Genomic DNA, 20,267 nt, shown 5'->3' with positions numbered 1-20,267 from the left:
CACACACACACACACACACACCTTTGTATCATTGTGGGGACATCTCATTGACATGATGCATTTCCTAACCCCTTCCCCTAACCCAATCCATCAAAAATGAATGCCTGCCCCCATTCCTTACCCTAACCTCAGCCATAACCCAATTCAAACCTAAACTCTAAAACCAAGTCTTGACCCTCAAAAAGAGGTCTGAACTTGTGGGGACCACCAAAATGTCCCCAGAATTTCAAGCCGGTCCCCACAATGGTAGTTAAACCTGGAAAAGCACGCGTGTATGGGCCCCATAATGTAGCAAAGCCAAACACACACACACACACACACACACACACACACACACACACACACACACACACACACACACACACACACCTTTGTATCATTGTGGGGACATCTCATTGACATGATGCATTTCCTAACCCCTTCCCCTAACCCAATCCATCAAAAATGAATGCCTGCCCCCATTCCTTACCCTAACCTCAGCCATAACCCAATTCAAACCTAAACTCTAAAACCAAGTCTTGAACCTCAAAAAGAGGTCTGAACTTGTGGGGACCACCAAAATGTCCCCAGAATTTCAAGTCGGTCCCCACAATGGTAGTTAAACCTGGAAAAGCACGCGTGTATGGGCCCCATAACGTAGCAAAGCCAAACACACACACACACACACACACACACCCTTACACACACACCCTTAAAAATACTCCCCCATTCCCTGTGATTCCAAGATCACAATTTAAGGCCCATGTCATTTCTTTAACATAGCTACGCTAACGTTAGCAGCCTCCTCCCAGCTTCCCTCCCTCCCTCTCTCTCTCTTTCTCTCTCTCTCTCTCTCTCTCTTTAACGCTTGAGTAGTTTTGCGGTAGAAAAGGATGAATGCTATTAGCGCGTCGCGTCATTATCGGGTCAGACCGGCCGGGGCCCCATCTCCATCACAAAGGCCAGGAGATCACAGACCTCTTGCGCACACGCACACACAGTGAACACACACGCACACCGACGAGATCACAGTTCTCGTCACCTCAGCCCCCCGCGGACCGCCACCCGCCCTGCCCCTCGTCCTATTCAGCGCTCATGTAAATTGGCTGTAGGTCTTCTTGTGTCGCTGCAACTCTGACCTTGGGCTTGTTATCTCAACCTGCTAGGATCCAGCACATAGACCACCCCCGTCCCCCCACAACCCCCAATCAGGGGGATCTAACTTGCTGACAGCATAGGGTTTGTGATTCTTTCTTCCGTCCTCTCTTTTTTCCAGCATTGACTGATGACACTAAGTTGTTTTTATGAAGCCCAGAGTGACAGTCCATCACCACTTTGTAAACTTAGAAGGCTAATGAAAGACAGTAAATTACTCAGAAGTGGCAATTTCCAAACCAAGATGACCCTCACAGACTTTGCAGGTTGGTATGCATTACATAAATGTAGATTCCAAGCCAATCATTTCTGTGACACTGATTGAACAGATTTCCCATGAATGAATCTGTTCCTGAGTAAAACTGTCACCTTTAAATAACGAATCATTTTAAAGTATCATTTTTGATTGTCATTCAAAATGAAAACGGGGCTAACCACCGCTATGGTTAAATGTGCGGATGCTCTGGATGTATATTTTACATATGGTCACTGTCAGGCGAAAACTTGCTGTTCAAATTAGCAGAATAGAAACTTGCCATTGATGTCATGCAATTTTAAGGCAAAATGCTATATACTGGTCTCTCTTTAAAATTATCTGTCTTTTTTTGGGGGGGGGGGGGGGTATCAAAAGTAGTAGTGGTATCAGTACTTGGTATCGATATCACTCATAAGTCACAATTTGGCAAATTCCACTTTTTTCCCCAAAATCTATACTTTTGTTCAGTCTACACGTGTGGCTTGCTACTATTGGTCAGTTCCCATGTTTATTTGTTATATGAACAATTTAAAAGGATACTTGACTAATTGAGACATTTAAAGTAGCACTAAGGAACTTTTCAACCTTAATAAAATATTTTCGTAACTCTTCTGAGAAAACATTGACTTAAAACTAGTTGGATGGTACCTTTGCCATGGCTTGTAGGGGTCTGTATCATTTTTACTGGCATTAAGCAACTTTGAGGAGGATGGTAGGAACACTCCCACACAAAGAACTACAAATGTGCTGACTGCTTTATGGCATATGTCAAGAGCTACCCCGGATGAAAGGACAGTCAAGGATCAACATTGGCCCGGATTTCACTTGCAGGGGTGAGCTTAAAAAAAAAAAAAGACGCAAAATAAATCAGGCTTGACTGGCTAAATTTTGCTAAGAAACTGTATTTAGACCCTAACCTTGGAGTATGTTGTTTTGTTTACAATGTAGCAGTAACTTAAAAAAAAACGTTTTTATTTTATTTTGATGATTTTTTTTGGGTGTGGTTTCAGTCAGCTTGCAATTGTCCATCGTGATCAGAATTGAAAGAAATGACACCATCTTCTGTAACATTTTACTTCATCCTCTTAAGAAACCCATTAAAGACAAGTGGCCTAAACTACGAGATCCGCTTTACTCAACATCTCTCTGCATGAACGCGCAGACTGAGTCCGAGTGCAATGGCAGCAAGAACAATGTGATCCACTTCCTGCTGAGATGACACGAGGACTTTGTGGAGCGGCGATACTTGAGCCGGTCAGTAAAAAAAGAGGCGAAAGAACACACAGTTTAGACTGGGCGTGGATAGAAGGCAGAAACCAGAGGTTCCTAAAGGCTTCGCTGTGTCGACATTGCCGACCAGCCAACCGTGGCCTCTCGTGCACGCACGCACACACACAAAACTGTGTTCCCACAGTTGTCTGGACACTACAACACTCTGTCTTTTTAAGCCTCACTCTCCTCAGGTCCTTGCTTGGCTGCTGGTGGCAAAGCCGTGATAATCCTTCGGCCAACACAAAGCTTAGACTGTTACAGACAACAATCGGAAGCAAAACACACACACACACACACACACAATCTGAGAAGCAAGCAGGCTTGTGTGTGCGTAAGGGGGGCGGGAACAAGCGGGCCGGGGACAGCGGCGTCGTTTTGCATATGTTATTGCAGCATTTGGGAGAGGTTTGCATATGTTACTGGGCCGACAAGGGAACAACGCCGCACGCTTTATCATAGAGAACAGCTTCAAAACAAGACTGTCGGGTTCATACCAAAACAGACAATTCGAGTGAGTGAGTATAAATATGCACACAAAAAAATGCAAAATATGAAATTCGAACAACAAACCAAACTCTTATAAACACACCAAAGACATTTAAATTTAAACAAATGCTCAAATATGCTCTGTTTGATCATTCCATCATATTTTTGATGACGGTGATGAGTGATTTCATCTCCCATATCTGGCCAGGAGGTGAAACCTTCTCTCGACATTCCTGCCAATCAACTTCACACAAACCTTCACCTCTACACGTAAAAAAATCGAAACCATCCAGCTAAGCGGAAAGGCACAAAGAACTGCAAAGCCTGTTAGACCTCTGATAACGCAGCACCTTTCCACGTGTGTGTGTGTATATGTGTGTGTGTGTGAGCATTGTCATGTACATCCAAGCAGAGCATGCAAAAAAAAACACACACAAAAAAACACCTGTACAAAAACATTAAAATCAACCAGCATGCATCTCCAGGCAGAACATGATTTGAGAGGAAGTTTATAACAGTATGACATTCCAAAAGTGAATAGTTTATTTCTTGGTCGGTTTACTAAAATTCTTAACTTGAAAAACAAACAAAAAAAATCTCTGAAATTAAGGAAAAATACCCCTTTTTGATGATTTGTAAATGATGTGTAAAATTATAAAAAATATAACCAAACCCTAAGTATTTTTTTATGTAATATATAGGACTTTAAAGATGGTTAAAATTTAATGAAAAGATCCAGCGATTATAATTAACAACTTTCATTAAACACCATTGAAAAGTTGACTGTGGATTGGATGCAGTTCTTAGTTTTACCACTGGGTGGTGCTCAAACACCATGCAGCTTGAGAGCGCTAATGGGAGACAGTTGAAGAAAAGGCATTTCGTCATAACTGTCTGATAGTTAATTGGCTTTTGTACAAAAAGAAAAACAACAACAATTAAACTGCCAATACTACTAGTTAGTGTTAATTCCATGTCTTATTTATAACTGGCTATTTAAGGAACTCAAACCCAAATGAGAAAAGAGAAAAGGCATTTTCCATCTGTCCATTTTGTATACCACGTCTATCATTACGGTCGCGGGTTAGCTGGAGCCTATCCCAGTTGACTTTGGACAAGAAGTAGGGTGCACTCTGGATTGGTCGCAAGGGCACATACAGACAGCCCTTCACAGTCACATTCACACCTCAGCGCAATTTAGTCTTCAATTAACCTCACATAGATGTTTTTAGAAAGTGGGAGAAAGCTGAACATGCTAAAAAAAAAAAACCTGCACAGGAAGGCCGGAGCCAAGATTTGAACCCCATACCTTTATGACATGCTTAATCCAAGTAGTAAACCAAGTAAGCAAGCCATGGCTTACACAGCCCTTCTTTTGGATGTTAATGTTGCAAATGATGTGGTCAATGACATCTGTTGTAATAATGTGTCCAAAACGGGGGAAAAAAATAATTAAAAAAAGAAAAACACTAGGACAGTGGTTATCAATTTTTTTTATGCCAAATACCTTAAGAAATACTTCTCTCTAACCATCATGGCAAAATGGCCGCCCCACAAGATGGATACAAACAAGTGGATTTTTCTGCATAATTAATTCATTCATTCATTCATATTAATCCGAATATCGTGCTTAGAGTAGTGGGGGCGCATAGAACATATTTTGACATGACGTCCTCTTCACAGTTTTTAAATATTTTATGAGCAAGTGGATTGTTAAATACAACTGAACTGTAATCAGGCAGTGATTCTTTCATTTACCAATAGAGGGAGCCTGCACACCACTATTAGTACCACACTTTTAAAGTCATTGCACTTAGCCAAGTTCTGCCTAGGTAGGGTACTACAGCAACATGGTTTACTAACAAGTCATCTTTTTAGGTTGAAAAACCTTGACTGATGAAAGTGTAGTACACGCTGAAGGAACAAAAACTTGTGGATTTACAAAAAAGGTATTTACGATTTACTGTACATTCTTGAAAACCAAGAGCACAACAGACAAACACACAGACACACTGTAACGTAAAAAAAAATATGTACAGGTACTGTTCTGCCTTTTATAGTCTGGCAGTAGCCACATGGGGGCGCACCAGTTGTTGCGTTGCATAAAGGGCTGCTTGCAGGAAGAAAAAAAAAAAAGAAGTAACTGTGTGTGTGTGTGTGTGTGTGTGTGTGTATTTTTGCATGATCTTTACATGTATTAAAGCTGCCCTTGCCAACCTCCACTCTTCTTCTTCCATCTTTTTCCATCCTTCACACTTATCTTCTATCTTCAACCTTGAGGTCCTCCACTACTTTGCTCCAGAATTCTACCCCTTGTCCCTCAGTTACATTATTTTCTGTTCTTCCACTAAATATTCAAAAGTCAAATTATTTTCCAAATTCCCTTAGATGCAAGAACCTGCTTGTCTCTTATTTATTCATTATGACTTAAAAGGAGTGATTCCCTGAGTGTGGTTCTACTACCGCTAGTGGTACATGGGCTCTCTCTGTTGCTATGTGAAAGAATAATTTAATTAAATACAAATTTAAAACATAAACGACAATCATTAAAATGATGCGCGCCATTATGTTTTTCAAAAAAAATTCCTAGTACATTTTTATTTATTTTGTACTTTTCAAGCACAGTTCAGTTGTATTAAACTTTAAGTAATGTACAATGCAATTGCATTTCATCTTTAAGAAAATCTTTGTTATTAAATATTTAGGTACATTATATACATCATTTTATTGAACTTTTATGTGCCAATATTTTTTTTTTTTAATGATTCAAGTATTTTTTTTTATTTTTCTATACAGTATTCCCTCGCTATAACGCGGTTCACTTTCCGCGGTCTCTGTTTTTTAGTGCAATTTTGCATGCATTTTCTTTCACACTAATGCACCTATTTTATAAACAATTTATGAAGGTTTGAACATTGAGAATGTGTAAACAAGAGAAAAATGTGAGAAAATGTAAATGCCTCCATGAGAAAAGTGTGCCTTAAAACATTTATAAAAAATGTAAAACATAAAGCTAACTACTTGCGGGTATTTTTTGGAACCTACCCCCAGCGAAAAACAAGGGAAGACTGTATTTAATGTAATCATTTTCTATATTTAATTTCAAGATTATAGATTCTGTAATGATACATTTCAAAGCCTATCAAAATAAAGAAAACAAAAAGTGAAAACAGGGAGCGCAAGCAGAAGGTAATGACTATCGATGTTGTGATGTAAAGTAAAAGGCAGAAAATGTTTAGGAAGGATTATAATTACAATTGCTGCTCAAAATATTTTGTGTGTGCGTGAGTATCTCACAGGATGTTCTCAGTAGGCACCCCAGGGCATTGTGGTCAACACAGTGCGGTTTGGAGGAGTTTGTTAGTTGAGGGCCAGGTGCACTCAAGACAACACACATCCTCAGGAAGATAAACGGGGCTGGCCGCGCGTGCACACGCACCCGCTGGCGCGCACGCACACACACACAGTTGCAGGGGAGGTCTGACAGAATGCCTTTTCACACCTGGCTGAGCCCAGCGGAAGGTGACAGAGTCACATCTCCCAAAGCGCACGCACGCACACACACCTTCTCACATTGGGGAGTTCAGGGTCATAAGCGGCATCATGAATAAAATGAGGCTGTCTTAAACAGAAGGAGGCCCCGTGCCCGCGTATGCATGCCGAGTGTGAGCGCTTTGGTTTTGTTTATGCAGACCCCGCTGAACCCCCATGCCAGTTTGGATGTGTAACGACCTTCTGTTCTCTGTGCTTAAACGGCTTAAATACTTCAATTAGACCTGGGTCATAATCCACCACCCGTTAAAATACGCCACCGCACAAACATTAAAAGTGAGGTGACACTCATTCCCTCTCATTTGTGGCCGCAAACAAAAGTGCACCAGAGCAAAGGACGTCCCACGCTAACACGCTAATATGAACATTAAAATGAAATCCTGCCTTCAAGCCGGCGTCTCCCCGGGAACTTTGCTGTCCCGTTCCCGCTAACGATGCTGCCTTTACATGAGACAGCCCCTGCTAATTAATCTCCACAGAGAAGAGTGACAGACCTCCCTGAGCACGCACACACCCACACACGCGCGCACAAAGTGCACAGCGAGATGTATGCAAATACACCCTCTTCTTGCCTCTTTCTCACTCGTTTGTCCCGTGTGGCGTTGGCAGCACATTTCATGCTTTATCACGTCTTTTAATTGACAAACAAGCTGCTCTTTTCTCTTAGGCTGAGGTCTATATCACACTCTCCGACACACACACACACACACACACACACACACATGCAAACACACCCTCGCAGCTGAGAAAAGTCGTTCTCTTTTCGGAACAGCACGCCCACGCATAAGCAAATATGGCTCCCTGTTGGCATTGCCGCTTTAACTGTCACACATTTATACTACAAAACCTCGAGCGCACCCACACGCACACACACACACACACACACAAACAACATACATAAACACACATCAAAACGCAAAATCTCTCTCAACTAGGTACTTCGCACTTGATACAGTGCTATTATTCAATTACTCTCCAGATCTGTCCTCCACTTGAAAAAAACACTGTAGGTGCTGCACCTCTAATAAGAGGGAAAAAAACAACACATAGTGCCACTAGGTGGGTGTAATATACATTTTTATGAGTAATAGCATCTTTCACTAACTGAAAAGAATAAAGGCATCTGTAATGCAGAAGTTTAGCGCATAGCATTCCGGGGCCAAAATCGATGATTGAAAAAGTATTACTGATGAAAGAAGAATATTTGTTGGATGGAATTCTTTTGGCAGGACAATCACAACAGAGGCCACACAGAAAGTCTACACACCCACTTTGGGAAAAAAAAGGCACTTTACATTCGACTACGCAGCATCAGGGGGTTCAGTATCTTGCTCAAGGATACTTCGACATGGTCTCAATGGCATGGGATCGAACCCACAACCTCTGGATTGGGGGGACGGCCACCATACCACTGAGCCATGCCGCTGAGACCAAGATAAATACATTCAAAACTTTTTCCACTATTGTGACCTGTAATCTGTGCTAACTGAAAAGAGAAATAAAAATAAACGACTCTGATGTGTCTCATAACTGTTCAGAAGATTCACCAATCACATTCAAACGTATGTTAAATGGGAATCAGCGCATAACTGGCACCATTTAAAGAGCGTCTGATCAACACATCAAATAAAATTCGGCTGTTAGCCATTTTTTCTCATATTTTTTTTTGTGGCTTTCTAGCAGAAGCCTGAAAGTTTTCTGCCAACACTGCTATTTGGACTTAATCGTAATCACCTCCACCTTGACTAATGTTGCATTTGAGGAAAGTGGGAAGTCGGAATTTTACGACTTTATGCCAGGAAGTAAACACGGAGATCCAAGGTGCGAAATTTCCAAGATTTTAAATAGAAATGCATTTATCTTTATTTATTATTACTTTAATGTAGTTATTTGATTTAGGTTCACATAATACAATGTCATTTGGAATGACTATGTTAAACAGAACAATCAACTTATCAGAATCGGCCATCTTTGTTGTTTACATTTGCCTCAAAAGCTTTTAAGGTCGGAACTGAGACAATCCCAGTGGCATAAAACCTTCCTCAAATGCAGCATAAGGCTCCAGTTCCAACCAAAGAAAAACATTTCCAAAGAATGATGCTGTCACATGTATGGCGTTATTTTGGTGATGAGCAGTGCTCTGTTTGAACCCATTGTATCTTTTGGAATGACGGCCAAAAAAAGTTCAGCCTCAGTTTCACTGGACACATTTTCCCTTATGTATTTGAAGATTTCAAGTGTGTTTTTGCAAGATTTTACCACCAAGTAAGTGATAGCAGTGGCTTATATAGCTCAGTATGGATAGTTGTGTGTTTTGGTGTGACACTCACCGATATATGGTACTGTCTCCAGATCTCTGGACATGCCTGTAGAGGGGGGGGGGCAGAGTTACAGTGTGTTGATTAAATTCACAAAAAAAAAGATTTTAGAAAGCAGATGGAAACATTGAGTAAGTAGTGACATCAGGGATGTGATTTGACCAAAGTGAAATTATCTGAAAATTTAGCCGGGGGTCTGGGGGCCCCCGGAGCTCATGGGTTTTCCGTGTTTTTAAGTACTTTCAATGCACTCACATGACAAAGAAATAGACAAAACAACAGCATAAATTTTCAATGTATATTGAACTATCCCATATAAAATGGCAACATTTTTTAGTTTAGTTTTTATTTTTAACATTTAGTCAACTCAAAATCAGTCACATTCAAAAACATTGGACTGCCTTTGCTTTTAAAAACTATCACTGAGAATATCATCATATCTAACTAATGTGATTACTAAGTTAACACATAAATAATGTTGAAGAGTTCAAATTTCATGAACAAATAATTGTATCATGACCAAATGAAAAGTAACTCATATTAGAGCATACCACAAATGTCTTTGTTATAGCAGAAGATGTTATCTGTCGGAGTCATGTGCATACACAATGAACTACTAAAAAAAAAAAAAAAAAAAAAAAAGCGGAATTCCGCGAATTAGCGGAAAAATCACATCCCTGTGACATAATGACAAAAAAGGTCTATTTAGACTATTGAGAACATAAAAAGTAACCAAAGCTCACTTGTACATGCTCATTCTAAAATGCTTTTTAATGTGACAAACAGGCTGCAGTGTCACTACCCACAACCCAAAAATGTTCCTGTGTTCCCCAGCCACCGATGACTGAGTCTCGCTACAGTCGGCCTTGTCTTGTCACTCTGTCCTGGTGTGGTTAAAGCATTATCTCCGGGGCTTTGGCACGCTGTTCCCATTGCATTCCGACATCCTCTCTCAAATGCCGCTACTTCCCACTGGGAAATTGAAAATGCCGCCGGCAATAAGATTTATCTACTTACACACCCTGTGAGTAGAAGCTACTGTGAGAAGGAAAGGTAGATTCACCAGCCATAAAATGAGATGCAATACAAGAGCTTGACAAAGATACTGTAATAATGCTCACTTTTGCCAGAAAGATATTCATTTAACAACTGTACTGCATCATATTGAGAGCTGTTTTTGGTCACATCATTATGCCACATAAGAAAAAAAATGTATGCATCTTTCAGTTAGTTGTATACCAAAAGAAACAATTCATTCCACAATGATGGCATCAATCCAAAGTGAAAATGACCTAATTAAAATGAGTCCGATTGTGACCTCATCTATTAAAGCAGCCGCGCTTTTTACTTAGACAACACAAAGATAAATATGAATTTCAACAGCTGTGTCGTTCTCCATCTCATCAAGCGTTCTTTTAACCCCCCCGATACCTCCCCATACACCCACACACACACCCCGCGTTTGTTCCTCCCTCCAGACCGCCAGGGTGGCGTGTTGTTGTCGAGGGCGACAGGCGAGGCGAGCGACACACTTGCGCTCCGTCAACCGTCTGTCTTTAATGAGAGACACAGAAAGGCCCAAGGGACAGAGACCTGACTCTCACTTCTCCACAAACACGAATGCGCGCGCACACAAACACACACCTACACTAACACAAGCACGCACACAGACACTCATTGAGTCCGAGAAATAAAGTTTTACCAACCAAGAAAACTAATTAAAATTTCCACCTTAACTTTCACCCACAGAAAATGGAAAATCTGGTGTTTTAGGTGAGAAAAACGGTCTGGAAGAGAGAGAAGGGGTGGGTGTGGGGTGTAGCCCGTGTGCCGGTCTCCCTCTGGTGTTCACCTGGTTACTCATCCATTACGCAGGGCACAGTACATGACTGACTGACGGAGTGCAAAAAAGAAAGTGAGGCACATGGAGACACACGCAGGCTGGCTGCGTACGCGCAGGGCAGGGCTTTACTGCTCTATGGCCGCCATAGTGCCGGTGGGCACGGTAATGGATGTTGCGCTGGGATAATTGTCATTGATGGTCATTAGTTTCACCCTTCAGTGCGAGCAAACACACACCAACACACACACACACGAATACAGCCCGTATATGCGGCATGGCGAAGACATAACTAAGCTGTAATTACTCAAGTGTATCAATTAATGTGAACAGCAGCGTGTGCTGACCCCCTTTGAGTAAGTGTGAGGACACTTACCAACAGATGCCAAAAGTGAATATTTGACTGATGCTTTGTGCTTTTTATTTTTAGACATGGTGCAATGTAAGGTTAAGTGAAATTTAACAACCTTGGAAGTAGAACACAATTCTCTGATTCTAGGTATAATTTTTTTCCCACAGAAACAAAAAATGGGTTGCAAGGTCCATCTTTTGGTGTGACAAAACTTTAACATGCAATATTTCAATTAACAATAACATTCTCAACAGTAACAATTGAATGGCCTTTCAAGTGCAAACATAAGACGTTATTTTAGCATCTATTTTTTCCCTCCTTTTTATATATATATATATGCATATGCTTATGCTTTTTATGTGTCTGCAATTAAGATTACAAACAGTGACACATTTCACTCAAATAAAAAAACACAACAACATAACACTTGCGGTTAGTGACGCAAGGGTCTTGAATATGTTCTGAGTGCAGCATGCTGTCGATGAACCCTTTCATTGTGGATGTGCTGCGAGTAGGTGTTTACTGTCACAGTGCAAGGCCTCGTATTAAAAAAAAAAAAGTTCAGTTCGGGAGCGAACTGTGGCGTCGGGTTGGCGGAGTACGGTAAATTCGAAGTGCTAACAGCAAAGGATTTTTGGGGGAGGAATTGTACAGTAAACGGCGCGGAGAAAATGGAGGAAGTACAAATATTAGTGCTGGGCATAGATTTTTTTTTAACCTAGAGTAATCTACATTAAAAAGCTTTGTTTTAATTTTGACGAAGGCAGCATTTGTTACTGAAATAATGAAACTTAAAGACCAATAAATTAAGGGAAAAATTTACACAAACAGTCGAATTAATTAACAATATCAATCTAATCTGTCTGACACGGCATGAAGTAATGAGACCAGTGCAGGGCTAGACTGACACAAATAATAATAATAATAATGAAAATATAAAAAAATCAGATGGCATTTTGGCTTAGGTCCTGGCCCAGCCCGGCCCGCATCCTGACCACACCTGGCTACCACGCAGCTCTGCCACTGATGTTGATTTTGGTTCACTTTGCGATCTATATAATAAATATTAAAAATTAATGGGTTGCTCCTTCTAAATTGCGAGCCGGTCCGTTGGGGTGAAATTGAGAGAAATGATCATTAAATAGCACTGCATCTGCCCCAAAAGACGCTGGCCCACCGGGCATCTGTCCTGTATGACAGATGGCCAGTCCAGCCCTGAACCAGTCTTTATTTTAAATAAAATTGTGTTGTACATCATTCATCCCTGTTTTGGAGTTCTTTTTATGCTTAGCATGGGCATCACATCACATCTCATTATTTAATTTATTTTAGCACAGAAGGCATTTTAATCATATTTAGTTCTCACTATGCATTTGTTTAAATATGGTCCCACTTTGTCCACTAATAAATAATGAAAAAAATTAGTTATTTAATGAAATGTAAACTTTCAGTGACCTCACCTCTGAAACACGCAAACAGAGCTTTATTAATGGGCCCATAAACGATGTCCATATTTGGACTTCCTGTATCATACATTGTGTGTGTGTCAATGTTCAAACAACAGAAAAACACCCTCGGTCGCTCTACTAGCCGTCGCGTTTTGGTTTTTAGATCATTCCAAGCTGGACCTGATTCACAAAGGAAGCCGCCTACTCTCGGGTTCCACGCAGCCTTAGCCCAAACCTAGTTAACCCAGCCTCAAAGCTCAATTAGTAATGCTGTACTCACATCAAAGAAGTGGCCCGTCATGCCGCAGCGATGGCACTTTTTGTGATAGAAATGCATCTCGCTGCAGCACTCGTACAGGTGACCTGGAAGGCCGCAGTTGTTGCAGTGCTTATTGGGACACCTACTGGACATGTGGTTGGGATCGCCACAGAGGTAGCAAACTGGCAACTTCTGCAGAGTCACACAATTGTTTGTTTAGTAGTTGTGCGCACGTGTTCATAAGAGGTGCATGTTAAAGTGCAAAACAAGGAGAACTGACTGTGGGTTCAGGACAGTTTTTGGAAAGATGTCCCATTTTATCACAATTTCGACAGTTGACATTCTTGTCAGTGTAATATCTGTTGGAAAGACGAAATGTGGGTGTTCTGCCACGCTTATCTTTGTTGAAGATTTGAGCCTGAAACAAAGACAGCAAATACATCATCAATTTACAATGACAAACATTATTGTCATACGGTCATTAATTCTTCTTTCATACCTCTCTGTCTTTGTCCAAAACCACCCAGCTGCTGTCATCATTATCTTCTTCAACATCTGGAGAAAGAGAAAGCATTTGTCTTCAACACAGTTGTACAATGTACATAACCACAAAACACAAAATTTTGATTAATGTAAGCGCATTAAAGCAGCAACCAGAAGACAAGGAAATGAACGAACAGAAATTGTTTAACATACACAGCATTTTATTGGGGAAATTCTGATCACATTTTATGGCAGAGTCCGCGATCTGAGCCACTTGATTTGGAGCACCTGCCAATAACCTTGTTCCGATCTCAAACATCAGCCATGTATCAAAGGGGAAAAAAGGGAGTGCATTCAAATTGTCATCACCGTTATAATTGTGATTTGTTCACATACAGGTATTCCAACATGACCTTTTTATATGTCAGTGGTTCAAATCTTTATACAGTATAGCATATCACGGTGCAGCGCAAAATAATGATGCAAACAAATGATATTTAAATATCACATCTTAAATATACAAACTCAAATCTAGAACATTAAAAAACCAGAATCTGTTGCTGCAATACAAAACTAAGCTATTGCTGTTAAATTTGGCAGTGAGTCACTTTTATGAAAAATGATGGACATCCAAACCTAAATTTCATCCGAAATTATGTAATAAGCTATAAGCCCTGACCATCTGCCAATTTTTTCCCAAAATTCTGTTAAAAAAAAAAGTCCAATGCAAACTTGCCCAAGTTTGTTTTCAATCGTTTTTTTCCCTTTCATTTTAGCAATATAAGCGTAAATCTAACCTTATCAATTAGAGGAAAATAATTTAAAAATTTCTTCCCCCATCAATGTAGTCCATTGATTTTTTTTTAAAATGTTTTCAAAAATAAACACCTGCCTCCATTTACGGTCCGGTCCCTCTGATTGAACCACAAATACATTTCAGCTGTTCCAGTAGGCTTTTCACAACATTTATTTTGCTTTTGAGCAGAAGGTTCAAGGTTTTGTGACCAAAGTGAATTGTATTTGGAACAGTTATTTCTTCCCTTCAACTTACTTGTCTTAGACGCTCAGTTCCAGCTCAAAAAAACAACCCGAAAGCATGACGCTGCCACCACCATGGTTCATTCACTGTAAGCATGGTGTACTGGTGATGAGCTGTGATTCTTTGCATTAAAACATATCTTTTGAAATTATGGCCAAAGGTTTCTGTTCAAAAGCAATAAATAAAAAAATAAAGTCAAGAAAAGGCTACTAGAACAGCTAAACTTTATTTGGGGTTAATCAGATACAATTTAAATGGTGGCACCGTGGCAGGTGTGCCCTGACTCCCATTTTACATGATTTTGAATGGTTGATTCTGAACACAATCAAATCTCAGTTGTCAATTTTTATGTCCGCTCTAGAAAATATATTTTTCTTTATCTTTTTTTTGTACAGGTTGTAGATGACACTAATGATGGAAAACATTTTTAAATCATTATCTAATTTCTTTAATATACTGGCCTTTCAACAGGGGTGTGTAGACTTTACTCTTTACACTGTAATGGATCCACTGCATCGATTTATGCTGTGTACCAATACTGTACCGCGAGAGATATGATGCAATATACTGTATTACGACACAGCCTTTTTGTCCCAGCACTCATAAACAGAGGAATCAAAACTGATAGAGAAACATGAAGACCTTAAAAGCCCGAGGCGTGAGCTTCGTTTCCCATTAGAGTAGGATACGCACACACGGGTGCACACAGAAACTGACACTGGCGGCGCGGCACATCTGTACGAGAGACACTAACAGCGCCTCCGGGGAGATCAGCGTATTCTCTTAAGAGGAACAAAACACTAACTGACATCCAGAAATTGTAACGGAAACGCACACAGACACATGTTCGTGGCATTAATTATGTGCTGGTGGCAATGACCCGCTACGGGCTCGCATGCTTCCACACACGCATGCAGACACAGCCGTACATCCAGCTACGCGATTAGCTGCTTGACAGTTTTTAGCCTTTGGACAAACAAGCAGCCTTGAGCCAAAATCAAATATTACACTCTTCTTCCCCTCTTTCTTTTTCTGACTCGCTGTATCCAAGCCCTTATCGCTATTCTGCTCAGCTCCGCTTCTTTGCTTTTATTCCCTTGCCTCGTTTTCTGCCTGAGTCCCGATGTGCGGCAGCGTAGGGGAGTTATCAGCCCTCATCCCCGTCAAACAAATTAAAATGGCTGTTGTTTGGATGGCACCTCTCTCCACCCTGACCTTCCCTTCACAAACAACATCCAACTCACTGACTCAAGTAAAAGTAGTGCTTTAACTAAACATGACTATGATTATCCTATTGGTTTAAATCAGGGATATGTGGCCACACTAAGGGGCCCGTTAAAACATTTTCGCACAAAAAAAGAATCTATATATTTTTTACAAACCCAGATAATTTTTGAAAAAGAAAAAATGCGGGTGAACAATAAATATTATACATTTTTCACAAAAAACGGGAAATGGGGCTGGGGGGGATGCAGGTCCCGAATAAATGGAGATAATCCAAAATATGAAAACATATTGGGGGAAAAGGGCGGGGTGCTGGGGATCCATAAATATGTGAATCTGCGGGTGCCAAACTGCAAATATGCAGGGATTGACTGAAATTTTAAGTTGTAATACCACCAACCACCACTAGATGACATATCTTATAATGCCCTAAACTACAATGTCAGTAGGTCTGATAATTTTTTCGCAGATTTGGAATGATATACAGGACAATCATAGTTAAGTACCCCAATAATATTAAAATTTAGAGTTTGTTGATTTTTGTGGAGAAAAAAAAAATCCAAAATGAGATCTTGCACTTAATGTTGGCTTCTTGTTCAGCAGTTTTGTGCCATTCTTGAATGGTCATTTTTATGCATGAGCGCTCTTTGCACTGGGGGGAAAAAATACAGTACTGTATGTTCTTATTTTGTTGTTTAAATTTGTGGTTTGGAAATATGTGGTCCTATGTGGTCCCAAGTAGTACTGATGAAAAATCATGGCCCCCTCCAGCATTTGGGTTGCCCTTCCCTGGCCTAAACATTACTCATTTAATACAAATTATGTAAATTTGCTCAACTTTCTATGCCAGACTTATAGTGACAAATAGTTAATTAAATGTTAAATGTTAATTAAATTTTTTTTTTTGTTAGCGCCTTGAGAGATTTTTTTTTAAAACACCATAAAAGGTTTAATGCTGAAGAATAAGATCTTAAAACAATAATAGTTGTTTGGTTCATAATTTCAAGCAAAGAAGCTCAAAAGATACTATAAATAAGGAAGTGTAGTACAATTGTTAATACTTTTAAGACACTTTCAAAAGGTAATAATCCTAAGGAAGAAAACAAATAGCACTTCTAGTAAATGCATCTGTTCTATCTGCAATTTAAACAGCTTTGCTGCATGATCGAATGAGTCCAGAAACTTTTAATGTAATCACATTTGGGCGGGTGTAGTTCCTTTGGGTTTTTACACGTATTGATTTGGTTCACACCATCTGCATGTGTGGCTACATGCAACTCACTGAACGATATTCCAATCCAGTCTAGTTCGTTTTGGACAGTTTAGTACATAGAAATGAACTAGGAAGCTCTGTAGTGCTTGCCTACTGTGAACAGGCTGGGGGGCCTCAGTGGGATGTGTGCATGCATAGTTGGCGTTTAACAATTGCTATTGAGTCAATGAGTAGTTTGAAAGAAGGTAGAGGTTAAAGGTGTGTGCATATATGAAGAGGTGGTTCTCAGTGCGTGTGTGTGTGCGCGTGTGACGGCGTTGGTGACCCAACGAAAGTCCTTCCAAAGGCGTCTCCCAGGGGGACTCCACAAATAAAGAGCAGGAAGCTTTCCCTTAATCTAAGGGCCCCCCATCTCAGCAACAAACACACGCGGATAAAGGGTGAAGCTCTTTGTCACGGCCGAGGAATCAAACACATGCATGGGGGGGGATTGGCGAAGAAAAAAGGTGTGTGGGGGTGGTGGTCTTTGCGCGAGGGGAAAATATGCTAATCAACCCTGAGGCTCTGTTCAAAACCAGGATGAGCTGAGCTTCTTGCTACATGCTAACCCAACACAAGAAGGAGCTGAAGAGGCAGATGGCATTGGTTTCACTTTGTGGCTAAGCCGCCATGTTTGCTGCATCTGACAAACCCTTTCAGCCAACCCGGAAGTTGGAACGGACAACCCAGGCTAAAAAATCATTCCCTCTCTGACAAAAGCCAGGAAAGCCTGATTATCAGATGTCTGTTATGGTGATTACATGGTGTGAGGTGTGTTAAGAGTGAGTTCTTCACTATCTGCTCAGATACAGTAAGGATGGTAGTAAGCGAGCTGAAGCTTGCCCTGTGATGGACCAACTCAACTCAACAATAGAAATACTTGGGAAGAATGGTTGGCAAGAAATGTTCATTTGTCAGCTCCAACACAGTTAAGATAATAAGCTTTTACAAATCATTAAGTGTGTGGTCAACTTAAGTACCCCACACACATTTACATGCAGTCAGTAACCCTTTGAAAATCTGAATATTGGTAATATTTAGGTTTTGAAAGGCCATGTAAACACATGCAAAAACCCAAACATGGTCTTATTCGGGCTTTTAAAAAGCCAAATAAGACCCCTCCCTTTTCTAACCTGAATACTCGGGTCATATAAATGCATTTGGAATATCTCGATTGAACGTAGCACTGGTTTGTGTTGTGCGCATGTTCTATCCGCAAGGAACCTTGGTCTTTTGAGTACAGGAACTACTTGTATGTATAGCAGCCATCTTGTGTTGCCACAGGCTAAGCGAGCCTAACTTGAATACAATTCATTGATTTCTTTGCGGCATTTTCACCTTATTTTCTATCTTTACGGTGGAAAATAAATACTAGTGCTGTCAAGCGATTCATTAAAAAAAAAAACTAATTAATCACACAATTTCCTGTAATTAATCGCGATAAATCACATTTAACTATTATTTCCTACAAACCTGGTAAAAGATATTTACTTGAGTAAAATCTTGCAATTAATACAAACATTTCAAGTTTTAATGGCTCTCTTTGATTTTTGAATAAGATTTGTTTCCCCCCAGTAAAATCCAATCGTAAAATCAAAACTGAGTCATCTTAACAGGCCTTTTTCTTATATTCTTCTATTGGAAATAATTATCAAAACTTCTCAGTTTTTGGTTTGGTTCTGCCCAGCAGCAGAAACAGAAACTCCAGCAGCGTTGATTTGCGAGGCCCCATGGAGGTAACTTGAGCAAGGTGTTTTTCTCTGAGCTAATACGTCAAAGACATACAACTAATATGCTATTTGAATTTGGCTTTGCAAAGTGCGCAAATAATTTTTGATTGATCCACTGAGCCGTTGAGCCACTTTTTAAAGTAAAACAACGTCCGTCTTTGTCTTCGGGCCAGTGACTCTCTAAATTTGACTACGTGAGCGAAGGTCAGCTGCCACAGGAAGTAAATACAACTGAGTTAAACTGAGGTATTTTTTGGGGACACTTTATAAAATTAAAATTAACCTCCAATGTTAATACTTTAAAATTGACAGCCCTAATATGCATGTATATAAGTGTGTGGGAATCACAAGGAGGAAACTGACAACTTTATTAGAGGGGTCAGTGACATGATTATAATGTCCTTTATTGATCGTAGAAAGTTAAAAACAGAAATGACTGCGTGCATCACGGCAATCAGAATATGTATGGTGGGGTAACTCTATCGTCCGCTCACGCATGGTAACGGGTTATCCCGAATGTTTCAGAAATCATAATTTTGACCTTAACCCGAATATTGACTGCATGTAAACTGTGCTGTCAACGGATTTTCAAAACAATGGCGTAGAAGAGGGGGGGCACAAAAGAACAGAGGGAGGGAAAATCAAGAAAGAGAGGGCGACAGATGCTACCTGTCTCTCTCTTAGGTACTCTGATTACTCTGAGATGGAGAGGGGAGGGAGGAGGCTGTGTGTGAGTGTGTGTGCGTGCTGCCACTGACAACAGAACGGAAGTGTATGTGTGGCTAATGAACCATGAACTCCCGGCTCTCCTGGGGTGACACGCACATACACTCTCAAACACACACGGTCGGGACCATCCTCGTGGGAAGTGGCCCAGACACAGTGGTTTAAAGCAGATAACCAAAGGAGGAGACAAGTTATGTCAAGATACATATTTATCCTTATATGGTCTCATTTAATAAGCAATTATAACTACTACCGCTTGTCCTGTCCTAAAAACATGGAGGCCTTGAACTGTTCCGCCTTTTTCCCGATCCCCCTTCCTTGTCCGGGCACTTAAACAGGAACCCCAAACCAGCCCGCTCTTTGTACCACACTGTTGACTGGGCCCATTAACACACCGAGCAAAGCACGTACACACACACACACACACAACATTGGAATGAAAGCGGGGCCCCTCAAATGGAGGTTATGTTTGATACTGAAGCGACAGCACCGGATTAGCAACACTATACATGACAATAGTGAGGGGTGGGAGGAGTGTGGAGGCCGTCTGTGTGTGCGTGGAAATGACATCACCCTTGCCCCGCCACACTGTCCAGTGCAAGGTTAAACAAGACGATAGGTGGTTGGCGAACGCACACAGCTTTCATTAGTTATTTTTGTGGGTCTGAATGATCTGGCCGAGGATGTAAAAATACAATAGCAAAGGCATAGGGGAATAAGTGAGCTGAGCATGACCCATGAGAAAGGAGGAAATGCACGGGCGTGACAATGTTTAGTTCAGGGTTCAGTAAAAGACTGACCAAATTAAAAAAAAAAATAAGTACAAAATCCAAATCTTTATGTGTGTGGACATGTTAGCGCACAGCTAACAGATCAATAGCGGTAAAAGCAGATTA

General features: G+C 40.6%; 1 protein-coding gene across 1 annotated transcript in view; it reads right to left on the bottom strand.

The window, feature by feature from the left end:
• Positions 1-20,267, bottom strand: part of zcchc7 (zinc finger, CCHC domain containing 7) — a 45,279-nt gene that overhangs the window by 3,451 nt on the left and 21,561 nt on the right. Inside the window, exons 4-7 of the mRNA XM_077570834.1 lie at positions 13,417-13,472; positions 13,198-13,335; positions 12,939-13,109; positions 9,031-9,066 (exon numbers count right to left, since the gene is read on the bottom strand). Coding sequence (XP_077426960.1) covers positions 9,031-9,066; positions 12,939-13,109; positions 13,198-13,335; positions 13,417-13,472 — 401 coding nt within the window. The remainder of the gene's footprint in view (positions 1-9,030; positions 9,067-12,938; positions 13,110-13,197; positions 13,336-13,416; positions 13,473-20,267) is intronic.

Source organism: Vanacampus margaritifer, chromosome 7 (assembly GCF_051991255.1).
Source record: "Vanacampus margaritifer isolate UIUO_Vmar chromosome 7, RoL_Vmar_1.0, whole genome shotgun sequence".
Taxonomy (NCBI): domain Eukaryota; kingdom Metazoa; phylum Chordata; class Actinopteri; order Syngnathiformes; family Syngnathidae; genus Vanacampus; species Vanacampus margaritifer.
This window is presented reverse-complemented; position numbering and strand designations above follow the sequence as displayed.